Source organism: Apis cerana, linkage group LG15, assembly GCF_029169275.1.
Source record: "Apis cerana isolate GH-2021 linkage group LG15, AcerK_1.0, whole genome shotgun sequence".
In the NCBI taxonomy this organism is placed as follows: Eukaryota; Metazoa; Arthropoda; class Insecta; order Hymenoptera; family Apidae; genus Apis; species Apis cerana.
Window position 1 is genome coordinate 7,068,527 of NC_083866.1, and position 15,470 is coordinate 7,083,996.

At 33.0% G+C, this 15,470-nt stretch overlaps 2 protein-coding genes and 1 long non-coding RNA gene across 3 annotated transcripts; 2 read left to right on the forward strand and 1 right to left on the reverse strand.

Annotated features, from left to right (window-relative positions):
• Positions 1-3,962: 3,962 nt before the first annotated feature.
• On the forward strand, positions 3,963-9,212 carry LOC108002293 (protein TRC8 homolog). Its single transcript, XM_017063886.3, has 4 exons — positions 3,963-4,995; positions 5,099-5,483; positions 5,940-6,310; positions 6,691-9,212. The coding sequence occupies exons 2-4, from the start codon at positions 5,204-5,206 to the stop codon at positions 8,023-8,025; spliced, it is 1,986 nt and encodes a 661-aa protein (XP_016919375.1). The 5' UTR covers positions 3,963-4,995; positions 5,099-5,203; the 3' UTR covers positions 8,026-9,212.
• LOC108002297 (uncharacterized) lies at positions 9,094-9,843 on the reverse strand. The gene is made up of 2 exons (XR_001766838.3): positions 9,704-9,843; positions 9,094-9,571 (listed from the first exon to the last, which is right to left on the reverse strand). It is a non-coding gene; the product is annotated as an uncharacterized LOC108002297 (long non-coding RNA).
• A 2,563-nt stretch (positions 9,844-12,406) lies between these two features.
• On the forward strand, positions 12,407-15,339 carry LOC133665618 (cilia- and flagella-associated protein 61-like). Its single transcript, XM_062086205.1, has 8 exons — positions 12,407-12,546; positions 12,666-12,800; positions 13,436-13,771; positions 13,856-14,064; positions 14,130-14,377; positions 14,449-14,702; positions 14,788-15,004; positions 15,088-15,339. The coding sequence occupies exons 1-8, from the start codon at positions 12,407-12,409 to the stop codon at positions 15,337-15,339; spliced, it is 1,791 nt and encodes a 596-aa protein (XP_061942189.1).
• The last annotated feature ends 131 nt before the right edge of the window (positions 15,340-15,470 follow it).

The window sequence follows — 15,470 nt, forward strand, 5'->3', positions numbered from 1 at the left end:
GTATACTATCAAATATATAAAAAAAATCCAAGCTTTCGATAATTTTAATTAGTCTTTTATTTTTATTACCTACTAAAAAAATATTAAATAGTAGGCCTATATTCTTGTATTATTATTATTATTATTATTTTTGAGTGAAATATCACATATTCATACCATGGCATGTCAGTTAAAGACAAATATTCGCCGATACGAGTCAAAATATAAAAAGACAAGATAAATTCATCGTCTACTAAAAGTTCGGAGAAAAATTAATATCAATGCATTGTATACACTAAACAGTAATAGTAAATGATATAGGTGTAAAGCACCATTCGTCAGTTGCCGCTTTCTAATAAAAAAAAATAAAAAAAATAAAAAAACTCAATAAAGAAATATAAAAAAGTTGTGGTAACTATAAGTGGAATACAGATTTTCTAATATTTCTTATTGACAACTTATTAACACTTATACACTTACACATATAAGCAGCGATTTCGTACACAAATAAAAATAAAATAAAAAGTGCATTTGACGATGGTAAGCTGCGCTTGCAGAGTTTATGTAAATTAAATATGTGCTGAATAATATATATATATATATATATACATTATATATATATATATATTAGCGGAATATAACGTAAAATATTCGTAAAATCTATGGGAAATAAAATTCGATTATGTGATTGAAACATACGCGCTGATTATCGATTGCGATCAAGGTGAATAAAATTGGACATTTTTTTATCAATGAAAACCAATAGCAAAAATTATCTTAGTGACATGTACTTTATATTAATGACTTAAATTGTACATGATCGAGAATTAGAATTAATAATTTTCACGTGTACAGATAAGAATTCTTGAGTCACAAGCAAATAAACGACTTACAATACAAGCAATCATATAATTTTATATAAAAAAATATATATATATATATATGATCGCTATGCTAAAATAGTTCTAAAAGATTCGTTCTCTCCCATCTCCTAATTTCTAATTACTTCTCCGAAAGATCTGCTATATGGCCAAAAATAAAACACACGTGATATGAAAAACTATTTTAAATTATGCGTTTTAAATGATTTCAATTAATCATATTCTTATTCAAATGATATTAAGTCTTAAGTTTTAAATATCAGAAATAAATTAGGTATTTTATGCGCTGAATTTCAAAGTCCAATTTAATTTAAAAATATAATATTATATATTATCACGTTTCTTGCAACGTAGTTTTCATGTGTCTAACGAAAAAAGTAAAAACATTTAAGAAATTTAGTTGTCCTATTTCTATATTAACGTAAAAGCAATAATAAAAGAAAAAAAGTAACCTTTATAACTTTATGCAACGCATGAAATGTAATAATTATGTATTAAACCAAGATTATTATTCAGTATCTTTGTAACAAGATGTTTAGACAATTGAATGTTCACGATAAAGAGGAAGCGAAAAGAAAAAGCACGAAAATTAAAAATTAAAAAATCATAATTGATAAATCGTAACAATAATTTGTTTTCAAAAATATATAAGCGAGAAAACCGTGAACTTCGTTCTAATCGAACAAAACGTAGACTTATTTTTACAATTAAGTAATATTAATATTATTACTGCTATTATTATAATTATTATTATTATAATTATTACTATTATTATTATAGGGACTCTGCGTAACTTGTTTGTTTTGTTAACTGCTATGCAGGTTTAGTCACGGTGATGACGACTTGATCTGTTCGGTAAATTAGATAGCATGATAATATAATCAATTACAAATCGTGTTAAATGACCGGAATAAAATGATACTTGTTCGCGCAGTAGAAAATTTTACGGAAACCGTTATATTCCGAAACACTTGAAGTATGCAACGAAGAGCCCGGAGCTCCCGTTAGATCTTCTTTAATATTTGTAAAATCGAATGCTAACGGGATCGATGAATATGAGACAAGTGAAATATAACAAACTATCAAAAACAATGGATTATAATGATTTAAACTAACTAGGTATAAAATTTATTTAAAAGAAAATGCAATTTGTATCTGCTTGCTTGATATGTGAGGTGAAATGGAGGTCTCGTATGTATGGATCCCTTCAAAAAACATTTTGAATATTAAAAAATGCCTTACAACTGGTCGTATCATCGCTGCATCCGTGCATCGGACAATCCGAATTGACATAAATGAAGATAAAAAAAATCGCTGAGCAGAGTAGAATTTTGGCACGCAGGACCTGTCTCGTTGTGATATAATAAACGTCATTGTATTACTAGCCGAATGTTGAAACTCTATTTTTATTAAGGTACCATGTATTATTAGTCCATACTTAGCGATTTTATAGTGAATACATATAAGTCTTTTTACCTGTCTTGCGTGAAATATAATGAAATAAAATTCCAATAGCGAGACTCAAAATATTCGGAAGTTTATTTGTATAAGATTTATCTAAGATTGATTACATATTTTTCTTAATTATTGTTCTATAATTTATTTCTTCTCGCTAAAACACGCAATTAGGTAAAAAGAACAATTATGGTATCCATTGTCAAGTTAAGATGAATCGTGCCATAGAATGTTATGCGTAAAGAATACTGTCATTTTTACTGTCTGTTTTATATTGTATTTTATTATCTTTTCAGCGGAAAAAAACAAATCGAGAAAAAAACATTTGAGTTCTTTTCGAGATTTCCAAAATTAATTACGTCTGTTTGCACGGTACAGATCTTTACGAGAAATTTACGCTACAAAAATGTAAAAGATCACAGAACTGATGTAATTTGAAGAAAGCGTAAGGCATCTAGATAGTGAGAAGAATGATGTAAAGCATAAATGAGAAAATAATGAGCAAAACTGTCGAAATCGAGTAATAATAATTTTCACTCCTGGTTTTGACTCTACCATTCAACCTGATCGTAATTGCTTCTAAAAAAATGCTTGGGAAAATCTTGAAAATGTTCGACTAATATTTAATATTCGAATATCTTCAAGATTACCGAGTTTATTTTGTACCGTATAATGTGCCTCAAAAATGCCAACGTTTCAAGAGCGAATGGCAATTTACACTCAAGATAGCAGTTGATTTGTTTGAAAAAAAAAAGAAAGAAATAATAAAACTAAAATCGAATTAAATGCTGCGAGCGCAAACATTGTCAATGAGATTTATCATAAATAATTAGAACAGTGTCAGAATAAAGGCGAAATGAAGAGTATGGATTTACAATAGAAATTATAAATGAAAAGACACTTGTTCTATGATATAGCATTATAATAGCATATGCAAGCGCATTACGATTCGAATATTTCAGAAAAAACGAATGAACACTGCGCCGAGATATACATAGATAAGTTATATGGTAGCTAGTTATGAATGAATGACAGTATGAATATTCTGTACTCTGCACGTATGTCTCGTTGCATGCTTGTAAAGAGCAGAAGGAAGCCTCAATCATATAATCATTTATTTATCTTATTTCGGGATGAAATAACATATGCATTTAAACGTTGAATATATCAGATATATTAAAAAAGAACATGAAAAAAATGAATGAATTTTACTTTCAAAATAGTATTATAATTTTTAGATGTTATTTACAATTTTATATTTTCTCATAATTTTCTTCTATTATATATATACATATACATATACATATACATATATATATGTATATATATACATATATTTGAATATTCTTTTGGGGAATATGAATTTTATATATAAAAAAATACCTACGAAAAAAACATATTCAACGTTATTAAAAATGCATTTGCATTGCTTTCATTTAAAATCGACAGTATGCTTCCAAAATCAATTGAAATTTGATTTTAATCTCCTCATTCCTCCTATTCCTTCTTTTATTATCAGTATATTATCATACAATCACCATCTTTTATTTTCGCGAGCGAACGATAAAGAGAGTAAATGATATTATTAACAATAAAATTATGAATTTGCATAATAAAATTATCAATATTAAATCTATATAATTATGAACATGTATATATCTTTTTCTACTGCATGTACGTTTTGTATTTAGCATGTGATTTGGTAGGTAGAATTTGAAGAAAAATAATGATTCTGCATGTATCGTTACATATTTCTATTTGATACTATATTTCCTATTTAATAGTGAATGATATAGTATATATTATGTTTAGTAATCAATTTAAAATCATAATTTTATGAACACATTCTATTTTTTTTATTTTATTTTTATTTATAAATTTATTAATGATTTTTAAATGATTTTAATAATTGATAATATAATGCAGTAATATTGATAATATAATAATATTTTTAATTTGATAGATATAACTATTATTATTAAAATTTGTTATAAATTATAAGATTACATCAAATATGATGTACACGAACACACACACACACACACACACACACGTACACATATATATTAAGTGTATAGATATAAAGTAATGTAACGCCATCTGATCAAATCGTTCAAATTCTCCGTGCATGTTTCCCTTTAACCTCCAAAGTATACGTAACAGTGTTTTACGTTAGAGAAAATTACGCGTATTTTAAAAACGTAGTTTAATCTAAATCTCGCCTCAATCAAGTTTACGTGTTTTTATTATTGTCATCGTATGTGAATAATAGATATTAAGAATTATAAGTAGAAGTGAGTAGAAAGAAAAGATCTTTGACAGAAATTCGAGGGCTAAAAATTTACGTATTCTGCCTGTTGTTGCAATATTCTCGCACTATGATAAAATCCTATTAATAATATCTACAAACGATTCAGTTCACATTGTAAACAGCAACTAGGGAAGAATAATCGACAAACTTTTATTGCTATATACTTCTGGATTTTTGCAATATCCTTTTATCTAAATCGTTATCTAAATCATTTTTTCGTTACTTCCCTTTGTTAATTATAAACAAATTACAGTTCACAATTCTTAGAATGTTTTGACTTAGTCGCTTTTCAATGACAAAAATTATTCTAATTATTAATTAATCTCGTATTTCGAGAATATGATAACTGTGAATTTTATAATTGCAAAGGTAAGTTTGTATATAATTTAACATTAATAATTTTTAAACATAGAAAATCAATTTTAATTTACACTTTAATTTATACTATAAATTTAACATTTTTTATATTTAGGTATTAAACAAATTGAATTAAATTGCTTTGAAAAAATTCAATCATTAATTTTTAAGGATAAAATATCTTTAAAATCTACTACAAAAGAAAAAAATTTTAAAAACAATGGATACATCAATGCGTGAAAAACTACTTACTTTTGCGGATGTTATGATTAGAGTTCCACCTTTATTTATCATAGATGAATTACTTAGAATTGGACTTGGATTATCTAATGATAATGTAGTGCTTTATAGCACAGAACGTGGTTTTAAGATATCAAGAGTTTCAGATAGCATTGTAAATTCAATAATACCTACTTCATTATTACAACCATTTGACTTTGAATATTTTGCTTATAAAATGCATTTTATAATGGCATTGAAGTTTTTATGCTGCTGTTTGGGTAAGATATTATATACATTTTCACAGATTCTTGAATGTAATGTATTTTATTGTTTAAGCAAAGATTTAAAATTTAATAATTTTATTTTATTAGAGAATGATGAGATTTTTTGTGTTAGACTTAATGAAAAATAAAATATATTGTTTATAGTATAATTAGATTCAAAATAATAAAATTTATTTTAGAAATTTTATATTCAAAATTATAAAGTTAATTTCAATAGATTAGTATGTTTATAAAAAGAAGTAAACTTTATAATATAATATTCTTAAAATATATAAACCATTAATTTAGAAATAATAATAAAGAATTAATCATAAAAAATTAAAAATTATTTTATTCTTTTTTCTTTTACAATTTTAAATATAAAAAATAAAAAATATAAAAATAGAAATAATATTATAGTTAAAATTAAAATAAAAATCAATGATTCATTGTTAAATATTTATTTTTCAGGATATATAGCTGCAATATGCATATTTATGTTATGGACAAAACATCTAATAATTGTATATGTATACTTAATATCAGTAGGGACAATATTTATATCCTATTGGTCAAATATTAGTACAATGAAAGCTATTATTACATATGTGAGCACACAACGTGAATACACAACTAGCATACTTGATGATATTTTGACTCTTGATTTAAAATATATCTTAGACGAAGGACCGGGTTTCTTGATAATTCAGAATTATGTATTACAATGCTTATTAGCTAGCATTTTTTGTTATATTCATCTCGCACCAAGACATCCAATTCTGCAAAAACTTCTTGTATTAAGTTTTATGGCACCGCCGATTTTGGGCATTTGTCCATTGCCGGTAAGTTAGTTGAAATTCATATATTTTAGATAAATATATTTTCAAGACAACTTCATCATGAATTTTAATTATATAACATATTTTATAACATCTCTATGAATTTTATGAACAATAGAAAAAGAAAAAAAAAGATTTAAATAATGACGCGATTTTTCGAGAACTTTATTTTCGATTTAATTTAAATCAATTTAAATTGCTAATATGATTCGATGTAGTTTAATTAGAAACAATTGTATGTAAAAAAATAGATTTTTATATTTACATATTTATTACATATTTATGTATAGAATATTTTGATTTATATACATGTACATGATATACTATATTTACTACATTTATTACATTTATGCACATATTATTAAATATTCATAACTTTTCAGACGCAAGTTCTCTATCATGTGCCAGTATTTGCAGCTCTTCTTCCATTAGCTGTATGTAAATTTGTTATTTGGTACAATGGAATTACTATGTTAAACACGATTTATATGGGTTATCAACATGCACGTAACTTCATAAGCAATTACGGTTTATCCGCACTCGCCGAAACCGAATGGATCCGATTGAACGTTCCGTGTGTATTACGTATGTTTTGGATGCTAAGAGTTGGAGGACAAGTGTTTCAGATCCTTGGAAATCATTACGGTGAAGAGACGTTTACTTATTACGTAATGATTAGAAGTTTATTAGTCAATGGTTGCGAAACATTGACGGCCGTTTTGGGAATGACAAGTATAATTTCATTTATTTGCGATTATATCGGATGTTTCTTTCAATGGGTGTTGCTTACGGAAGACGAAGACGAGAAGAGTATCGGTACTGTGTCCGCAATTTTATTTTACGTACTGGCCTTGCAAACTGGATTAACAAGTTTGGATAGAGAGAAGCGTTTGGTCAGATTGTGTCGTAATTTTTGTTTATTGTTTACGGCTGTTCTACATTTTGTCCATAATATCGTAAATCCACTTTTGATGTCACTCAGCGCTTCGCATAATCCAGCACTTCATCGACATATTCGTGCTCTGGCAGTTTGCGTATTTTTGATACTATTTCCAGTGTCACTTTTAGTATATCTTTGGTCCCATTATACCGTAAACACGTGGTTACTTGCGGTATCGGTATTTAGTATCGAAGTGATTGTAAAAGTGCTAGTTTCGCTCGCTATCTATTCTTTATTTTTAATCGATGCTTATCGTAGCGTATTTTGGGAACAGCTCGACGATTGCGTATATATAATACGATCTTTCGGTAATACGGTCGAATTTACATTTGGTATTATTCTGTTCTTCAACGGATTTTGGATGTTAGTGTTCGAATCTGGTGGAGCAATTCGAGCCATTATGATATGTATCCATGCCTATTTTAATATATGGTGCGAAGCAAAAGCCGGTTGGAGTGTGTTCATGAAACGTCGATCAGCCGTTAACAAAATCAATTCTCTGCCCGAAGCAAAGGCAGAGCAGCTTCGAATGCTGGATGATGTTTGCGCTATTTGTTATCAAGAGATGCAAAGTGCCAAGATCACGCGCTGTAATCATTACTTTCATAGCGTTTGTTTGCGAAAATGGTTGTACGTTCAGGATCGTTGTCCACTTTGCCACGATGTATTGTACAAAGTTGAGAATTCGCAAAACAAAAGCAACGAGATTATCCCCACCGAACAACGGGTAGTGGCAGACGCTGAAGACAATGTTCCCGGAGTGAACGAAGATAGGTGAAAAGACGAATAATTTTAATAAATGATAAACTGTTAAGAATCGAAAATTTAAAGTCATAAAATATCGATCTCTGAATATCTTGCCTAAAAAAAAGTTTCGTTTCCTGTAAGTCGCTCAAATTTCAGTAATTTGATACGATTTACTTTAAACGTCTCGACAATGTTGAAGTCTGTTAAAAAAAGAAAAAACAATAAGGAATTCTACTGTGAGAAAACTCCGTTACCATTTAAATTTAGCTTATAAGAATATTTCTCTTATGATACTTTATGATACTGATTTAGAATCAAAAATTATATACATGTGACTTGCTTTTATACTTTCTCGAACATAAGCAACGCTCAAGCTTCCGTGCACTCATTCTGCTTATTCTTCCATTTTATAATCTTCTACTACTCTATGAATCAATATATTCCATTGATTTAAATTGAAAAGTTCGTATCGCATTACAAAATAAACGTCCCTAGATACGACCAACCGAATTATCGTGTATTTTATTGAATATGCGAAATACTTTACTTTGAGCTTTCATCGTCAAATGAAAGGTGATAATGTGAGAGATGATAATAATATGATCATAAAATTATAGTAGATATAAATGTATAAGTGTTAAGTACACGAGATATTCCATATATATATGTATATATATATATATTATATATATGCAACTTATATGTATATATATGTATATATGTGTATACACATATATATATATACACATAAGTTGCATACGGAAATTACCATAAGTAATTTGTAAGCTCATTTCTCGTGTTATAACAACAATAAAGTTATCATATTAACGATTAACTTTTTTTCGAAATCGATAGAGGAAAGCAAACACGTAAGTCTACATATTATAGAATATAGCCAAATGATCAATTTTGGTATCAAATTAATATATAATAAATATAACATATGCTATTTTCTATCTCAAATGCGCGTATTTTACTTCTTCCAGATACGTTCACTTTATCAAGGATATATGCAAATTTTTTTTTTTTAACTTTAATCACTTTCTCTGTCGTTTCGAGTTAAATCCAAGCATCTGTGATAGTTAGATAACAGCGAAAATTATAAGTTTTCTAATTTATTGGAAATCATTGTTTACTTATCATATTACATTTAATAACGATTGTACGGAGTCTTATTTGTAAGATTTGAGCATATGTAATAAATCTTATATTTTTAAAGCGTCATCATTACTTCAATGTCCTGATTGGTCACGTGTACAATATCAATAGGAAGAATTTCTAGCGACGATTTAGCTCGCAAATTATTCTCTGCACGTCTGTAAAATTAGAGCAATTCCAACGCGAATGATACTAAGCGAAGGGCGCATTATTGTACGTAGTTACCAATAGCGCGGCCAATTTTAGATTTCCTATGATTTCGTTGCTTCTTAATTTAACTTAATCAGATGCAGACTAAACAAACGTCAAAAGTGAAAAAACTAAGCAAATAAACGTCACGCTTCAAAATGCAATTTATGTCCTCCTTTTGTATAATTTCACTCGACGATAATCAATAATTAAAAAAGATGAAAAGATATCTAAAAAAAAAAACAAAAATTAATAGATAAGATAAAGTCAGGAAGAGAAAGTAAGATGTCTTTAAAGAGATGCAAAGAGAATTTGTTTACTTCCCGTTTTCGAGTCCACTTAATGCTAGGTAAGTAACTTACTTTCCCAGCCTGTTCCCCACTCCTCCTCTCTGAACTTTTTTTACATTGCAGTTGCAGACCGCTGCCCGATCTTCGAAACTCCGCTACTTGATCTCAGTCTGGTGCGCACCGCCATTGAGTGAGGGTGTTAATGTTTGTTTTGTTCGACAAATCGACCTAGAGAGATCAACAGGTAAGTTAGAATCAATTTTTCTCAAGCTCTGGAAATTCGAATACGATATTCTGTATGTACAACAACGAGATTTGAGACTCTATAGCAGTAGAACGTTCTAGTTGGCTTTTAATTGAGTAAAGATTGACTTTTTTTCTTTATGGCTCACGTTGAGATCAAGTATATGTACATATGTATACTATACCAATATACTGATCGTTATCGAATCAAACGGTTAGATCGAGATAGATAATTTAAATTGTCGAAGAGAAAGAGAGAGAACGTTTAGAACGAGACAAATAAAATTGGTCTCAACTCACTAATTTCCACACTCCATCGAACGCGTTAATTAACTTACGATACCTGAATATAGATAAGAAGACTAATGACGTAATGACACCACGTTTACTGCGACGTATTACTAAATCGAATGAGCATATTCGAAAAATTGTGCGAAACATTCTCGCATCCCTAGCAAGGCGAAAACTTGGATTATTTTTTCCCGGGGCAAAAAATCCAAGCCTTTGATTCGTATCGCGTCGATTCACGCGTTGCTGGGTAACTGCGGATACTCGAAGAATTGTGGGAACATTGGCGGAGTAAAAGTAAAGGAGCTGCGTCGGTTTCGCAAGTCGGAAATTCGTACACACGGTGGTTGGTCTGACGTAATAAAACTCGTTACGAGTCGTTGCGTGTTCAATGGTCCATATTGCGCGTTATTTCTCAAACGAAGCGAGTATCGATCTCGCTGATTTAGTTATTCCCGTTGAATTATCGCGAGAATTTTTCGATTCACGGATCATAAGAAGCGGGATAGGAACATCAGCGTAATATCATCGCGGTTGGAAAAAGAATCCTTGGCCCGATGCTTCCGCGTTTCTTGCAGTTATTAATAAAAGCCCGTTTCTGTGTACCGCGCTTCTTCGGCGACGATCTCACGGCTTGTAATCAGTCGGCGGATCTCAAGTCGAGCTAATTAGAAACTTACGAAGAAGAGGTTTCTGTTCCGTTCTTAAAAGCGAACAGAAGAGATTGATAATCGAATAAATCTGAAAATAATCAATCCATCGATGCATTGTGCGTTTTTTATCTGCGGTATCGTCCATTCGTTTCGAAATTCTTTCGATTATTTTTAATTAATTTAAAACGAATCCGCAATCGATGATCGCGCGATATTAAATGTTACGTAAAAAAAAAAAAGATACAAGAAAAAAATCTCAATTATATTATAGAAACTGTAACAATTAAAAATAAGCAAATAAATATAAAAGTGAATCGATGCTCGTAAGTAAATCATAAAAATCGACAAATATGATAGATCTTGGAAAAATGTAACGATATATCCTTTATATTTAACTTTAAAACTTAGTAGACGACAACGAGTGAAAAGATAGACAAACTAACGCGAAAAGTAGGTCCGCCAAGCAGGCTTGGTTGCCAAAACGCTCGAGCCAGGTGTGCATTTTTGAGGCTGCATATCGTGACACAAGCCGTTGTTGTTGCATGACGCGAATCGTTACCGAGTCCTTGGCGAAGCTTGATTTACCACCGTGCCGAGAGAAATCGATTCTACGCGATATCGCCTTTTAAGCTCGATGAACGGGGAAGACTTAGGATTTGTAACGGACGAAAAGTGCGGCGAAGCAATGTATTGTAACGGTCGTGTCGGTTTATCGTCGATTGCGTTGCGGATCGAGCACGTGCCAGCCGCTTTGCCAGCACCAAGTGTGCAACGTAAATGGCTTTCGCGATGCGTGCACGTTGCGACCGGAAAAACAATTTGATCGTTCATTCGAACTGGTTAACTAGGAGGAACTCTTCTGTTCGATTCTATTCTCGTACAATTTGCATATTATTCCAATTCAATTCTTTTCTTTATTCAAGTTACGATTCAATTTTTTTTTATTATAAATTTGAATACTTAAAACACGTTCAATGACTCGATGTCACGAAGAAAGAATATTTTTTCGAAGAAATGAATGAAAGAAAGTTGGAAAAAATCCTTTCTTATTTGAATTTTTGCGATTTTTTCCGCGCTCGCTTTTCAAAAATTAATAAAACCGCTGGTTCTTTTTACGCCCGATCACTTCTGCTTTCGTTATTCCCCCTTCAAGATCGAGCGAGGCCATTGTGAACGTGGCTTAACACTTCGACGAGAAGAAAGCCGAGTTACAAGAAGGGTACTAGCGAGCAGCGAGAACACGAAGCAATTACTTTGCCCCTCCGTTTAAATCGTTCGAGGAGTTTCGTTATTACCTTTTTTTGCGGGCATTAAAGTCGGTCGCCTTATTGGGTGCATACGGTAAGCCTCTCTTTTCCCACGATTATTCCATTCCCCGATCGATAGAATCGATCTCTATTTTCTACGCAAGCGTTGCATCAACGATCGTTCATCAATTGTCATCATTGCTTCCCCTCAATTTATTATTTTTCCCCTCCCTTCCCTGAATATAGTCGCGAAGCCGATTAATCACCATTTGAATCGATCGCTCGAAGAGAAACAGATTTCGATTTCTCGAAAGAAACTTTTTCCTCCATCGTGGTCGTGCAACATGATGAACATATGGATCGGCGATCCAGAGCCGTATTTCCTCGGGAAGAGGAGCAAGGATCCACCTGCGAAGATCATCGGCTCGAGGGCAATGGAGCACGCCGATCTGCCGAACGTGGAACGATTGTTGCGCCCGGAAACGTATGAAATTTTCGGGGACTTGAACATCGAATGTATCTTGTAATCTCGCCTGAGTTGTACGAAAAAAAATTTGTGAAAAATACAGGAGGTAACGTTGGAGGGACGTTGATAATTTGCAGCGAAACCAGTTGTCACTCGATGGTGCAGTGGAACGAGAAAGGCGAGATCATTTCAGGCATCTGCATCTGCAATTATCCGAACGTGCCTTCGGTGATTCCGGAAGATTGGACGAATTGGTTGTACAGGTTGTACAGGTAAACAGAGAGGACACTCGAGGTGCTTGCTCGCCTCCAATATATGGGGAAAAAAGGGGAGAGTTGTTTGTTTACCGGGATTTCGTTTGAAAAAGGCCGCAACAAGTGTCGGAGAGGAACTCGATGTTCGTGCATATGCTCGTCTGGGACAGCCGATACACCGGCCACTTCTTCGAAAAACTCCTCTCCGGATTGTTCGATGTCACCTCGTATTTGGAATACATACTCATCGTGATTCCTCCTCGGATCATTCTCGGTGAGAACAGATAGGGATAGATAGATCTCTCGGTCCACTGATTCAACCTCATCGTTTTCATTACCGCAGACGACATTTTCGAGAAACAGATGATCAAGATTCCGTTAAATTCTGAGAATGATTATCCCTCGTACCAGTCCGTGTATATGACCGATCGTTTTCTGAAAAAACCAAGGTTGAAAATTCGCCGCGTAGTGTAAGTTTTTTAAGCGAGCCACTTTTTTTTCTCATCAAAGGATCGTTATAAATAATTTTGATCAGAAAATTAATAATCTTTGAATATCGTGGAAAAGTTTGATTTTATTTTAAAAACTTTAAACTTCGTTTCGAATTTAACTTATAAATATTTCACGTCTTCATTTTTTCGATCACGCGGCAGGGAAGAGGATAACGATGACGTGGTGTCGATCATCCACGCCGAAACGCCTCTGTTGAAAGAGTTTTACGGTGAATTTTACGTGAGCGAGATGGTTCGTAACCCCGATGGTTGTCGAAAATTGATCATTTCCGAGGAAGACGACAGGGCCACCGGTGTGATGTTCATTAACAAGAACATAGACGTGGACACACTGATCGACAATTTCCAGTTGGTACCGTACAACGGCCTTAGAAAACCCCACAAGAAAGATCTACTCCCGGAGGAATACATGAGGCCCGACAGCGAGACGTTCTTCTCCTTTTTCAAGAAGAAATCTTGGGATATCGAGTCGGAAGGGTTCGGATAGTATTTATAGGCAATTTGTCTCTCGATAGATCTATCCACTTGGCTCCACGTTTGGTAATATTCGAACCGCGTTAGATCCTCCACGATAATTTCTCCGGAGGAAAGCGTGGAAGAGATTGTAGAAGAGGGTACCGATCAACTGGAAATAAAGGCGCTCGAGGAGATGGATCCGTCGATGATAAGTTTCATCAGTGATCTTCCACGGATAACTCGTCAATTTAGCATGTACTACGAGTCGAAAATGGAGTCGAGCGCGTTCGTCGACTCGTTGTTCCACATTCCACGTGAGTTCGCAAAAAGCAGACGAAAGGAAAGAGAAGAACGAACGATTTCTTTTTTTAAAACGAAGGACAGACGATGGTTACCAGCATAATCGAGGACATAGAATTGGAGAAGATCTATATTCCTGAACAGCCGACTTACTACGGCCAAGTGAACGCGTTCGTTCTCGAGATTTTCGCGATGAAACAGAAGATGAAACTTCGGGAAAGTAGGAATTTCATCGAGGCCGCGTTCGAGAGCTTCCCGGATTTGGAATATTGCGCGATCCTTTTGCCCTCCAATCACGTTTTCATCCCTCTTCTCCATCACTTCATGGTACGTTCGATTTCTTTTCAACGATACGAGTAACTGTATTACGATCGCGTACATTTTTCAACATGGCGTAGCGAGTGTCTCCGAAGTGCAACAAAGATTATCCAATGAGTTTGTATTTAACGCATCGTGCCGCTCTCCTGGGTCGGATATCGGTCCGCGTTGGCAAGTCTTTGGACAAGCTGATATTGAAGAGATTTTTAAAAAGAATTCGAAAATCGGAGTACGTTCTGCACGATTTCGATAGAGCGACGATTAAAAAACAATCGGACGTGTATTCTTACATCTTCAAGTGGAACGACACGATTATCGGTGTTATAATTATTTGGTAAGTTTATGCAAATTTTCTTTTCACTTAAATTTTCGAGAGAGAACAGTTCGAATGGCCGCAACAACAACGAATTCGACACCAGCGTCGAGAACGAGACCACGTACCTCAAGCGACGTTACCACATCGAGGATTACATAGCGATACAAAATATTCCACCCAACGCTTACGCCCGTATCCTCCACTTCATCCTAATGCCGATCTTCTCCATTCACACGCCGTACATTATCAGCGAGATTTCACGGCTCAGCGGCTTTTTCGTCTTTTACTATCGACTCGAGGAGAGCTCGTTGAGCACGCTGGTAAAAAGGGAAAAAAATTGGAAATCGATAGCATGAAATCACGAGGCTTAATTAGAATAAAAGAAAATACCCGTCGTTTCCAGACACGCAAGCATCCCCTTGCGATATGTTTGACCATGATGATCCCCGTGTATCCTCGGCGAAGAATAAAATATCGGTACCGTAATTTAATCGAAACGGACAGGAAACCTAAAAAAGAAACCGAATCTTTCTCCCTTTTCTTGACGACGCCAAGATTGTCCATGATGCTCAGTAATACCGTTGATTCGAAGATAGTCGTCGTGGGTGCCTCGGATTGCGGTGTCGCGTTTGTGGAAGAACTTGCTCTCGGGTAAAATCTCAATTTTCGGACTAACGAGGAAATTCTTATATGAATTTTCAATCGACAAGATTTTCCTATGCCGAATTGGAGACTTCGATAAGTATTTCGGAATTCTTTTTCAGATTTTTGCTTCCTCTTTTTTAA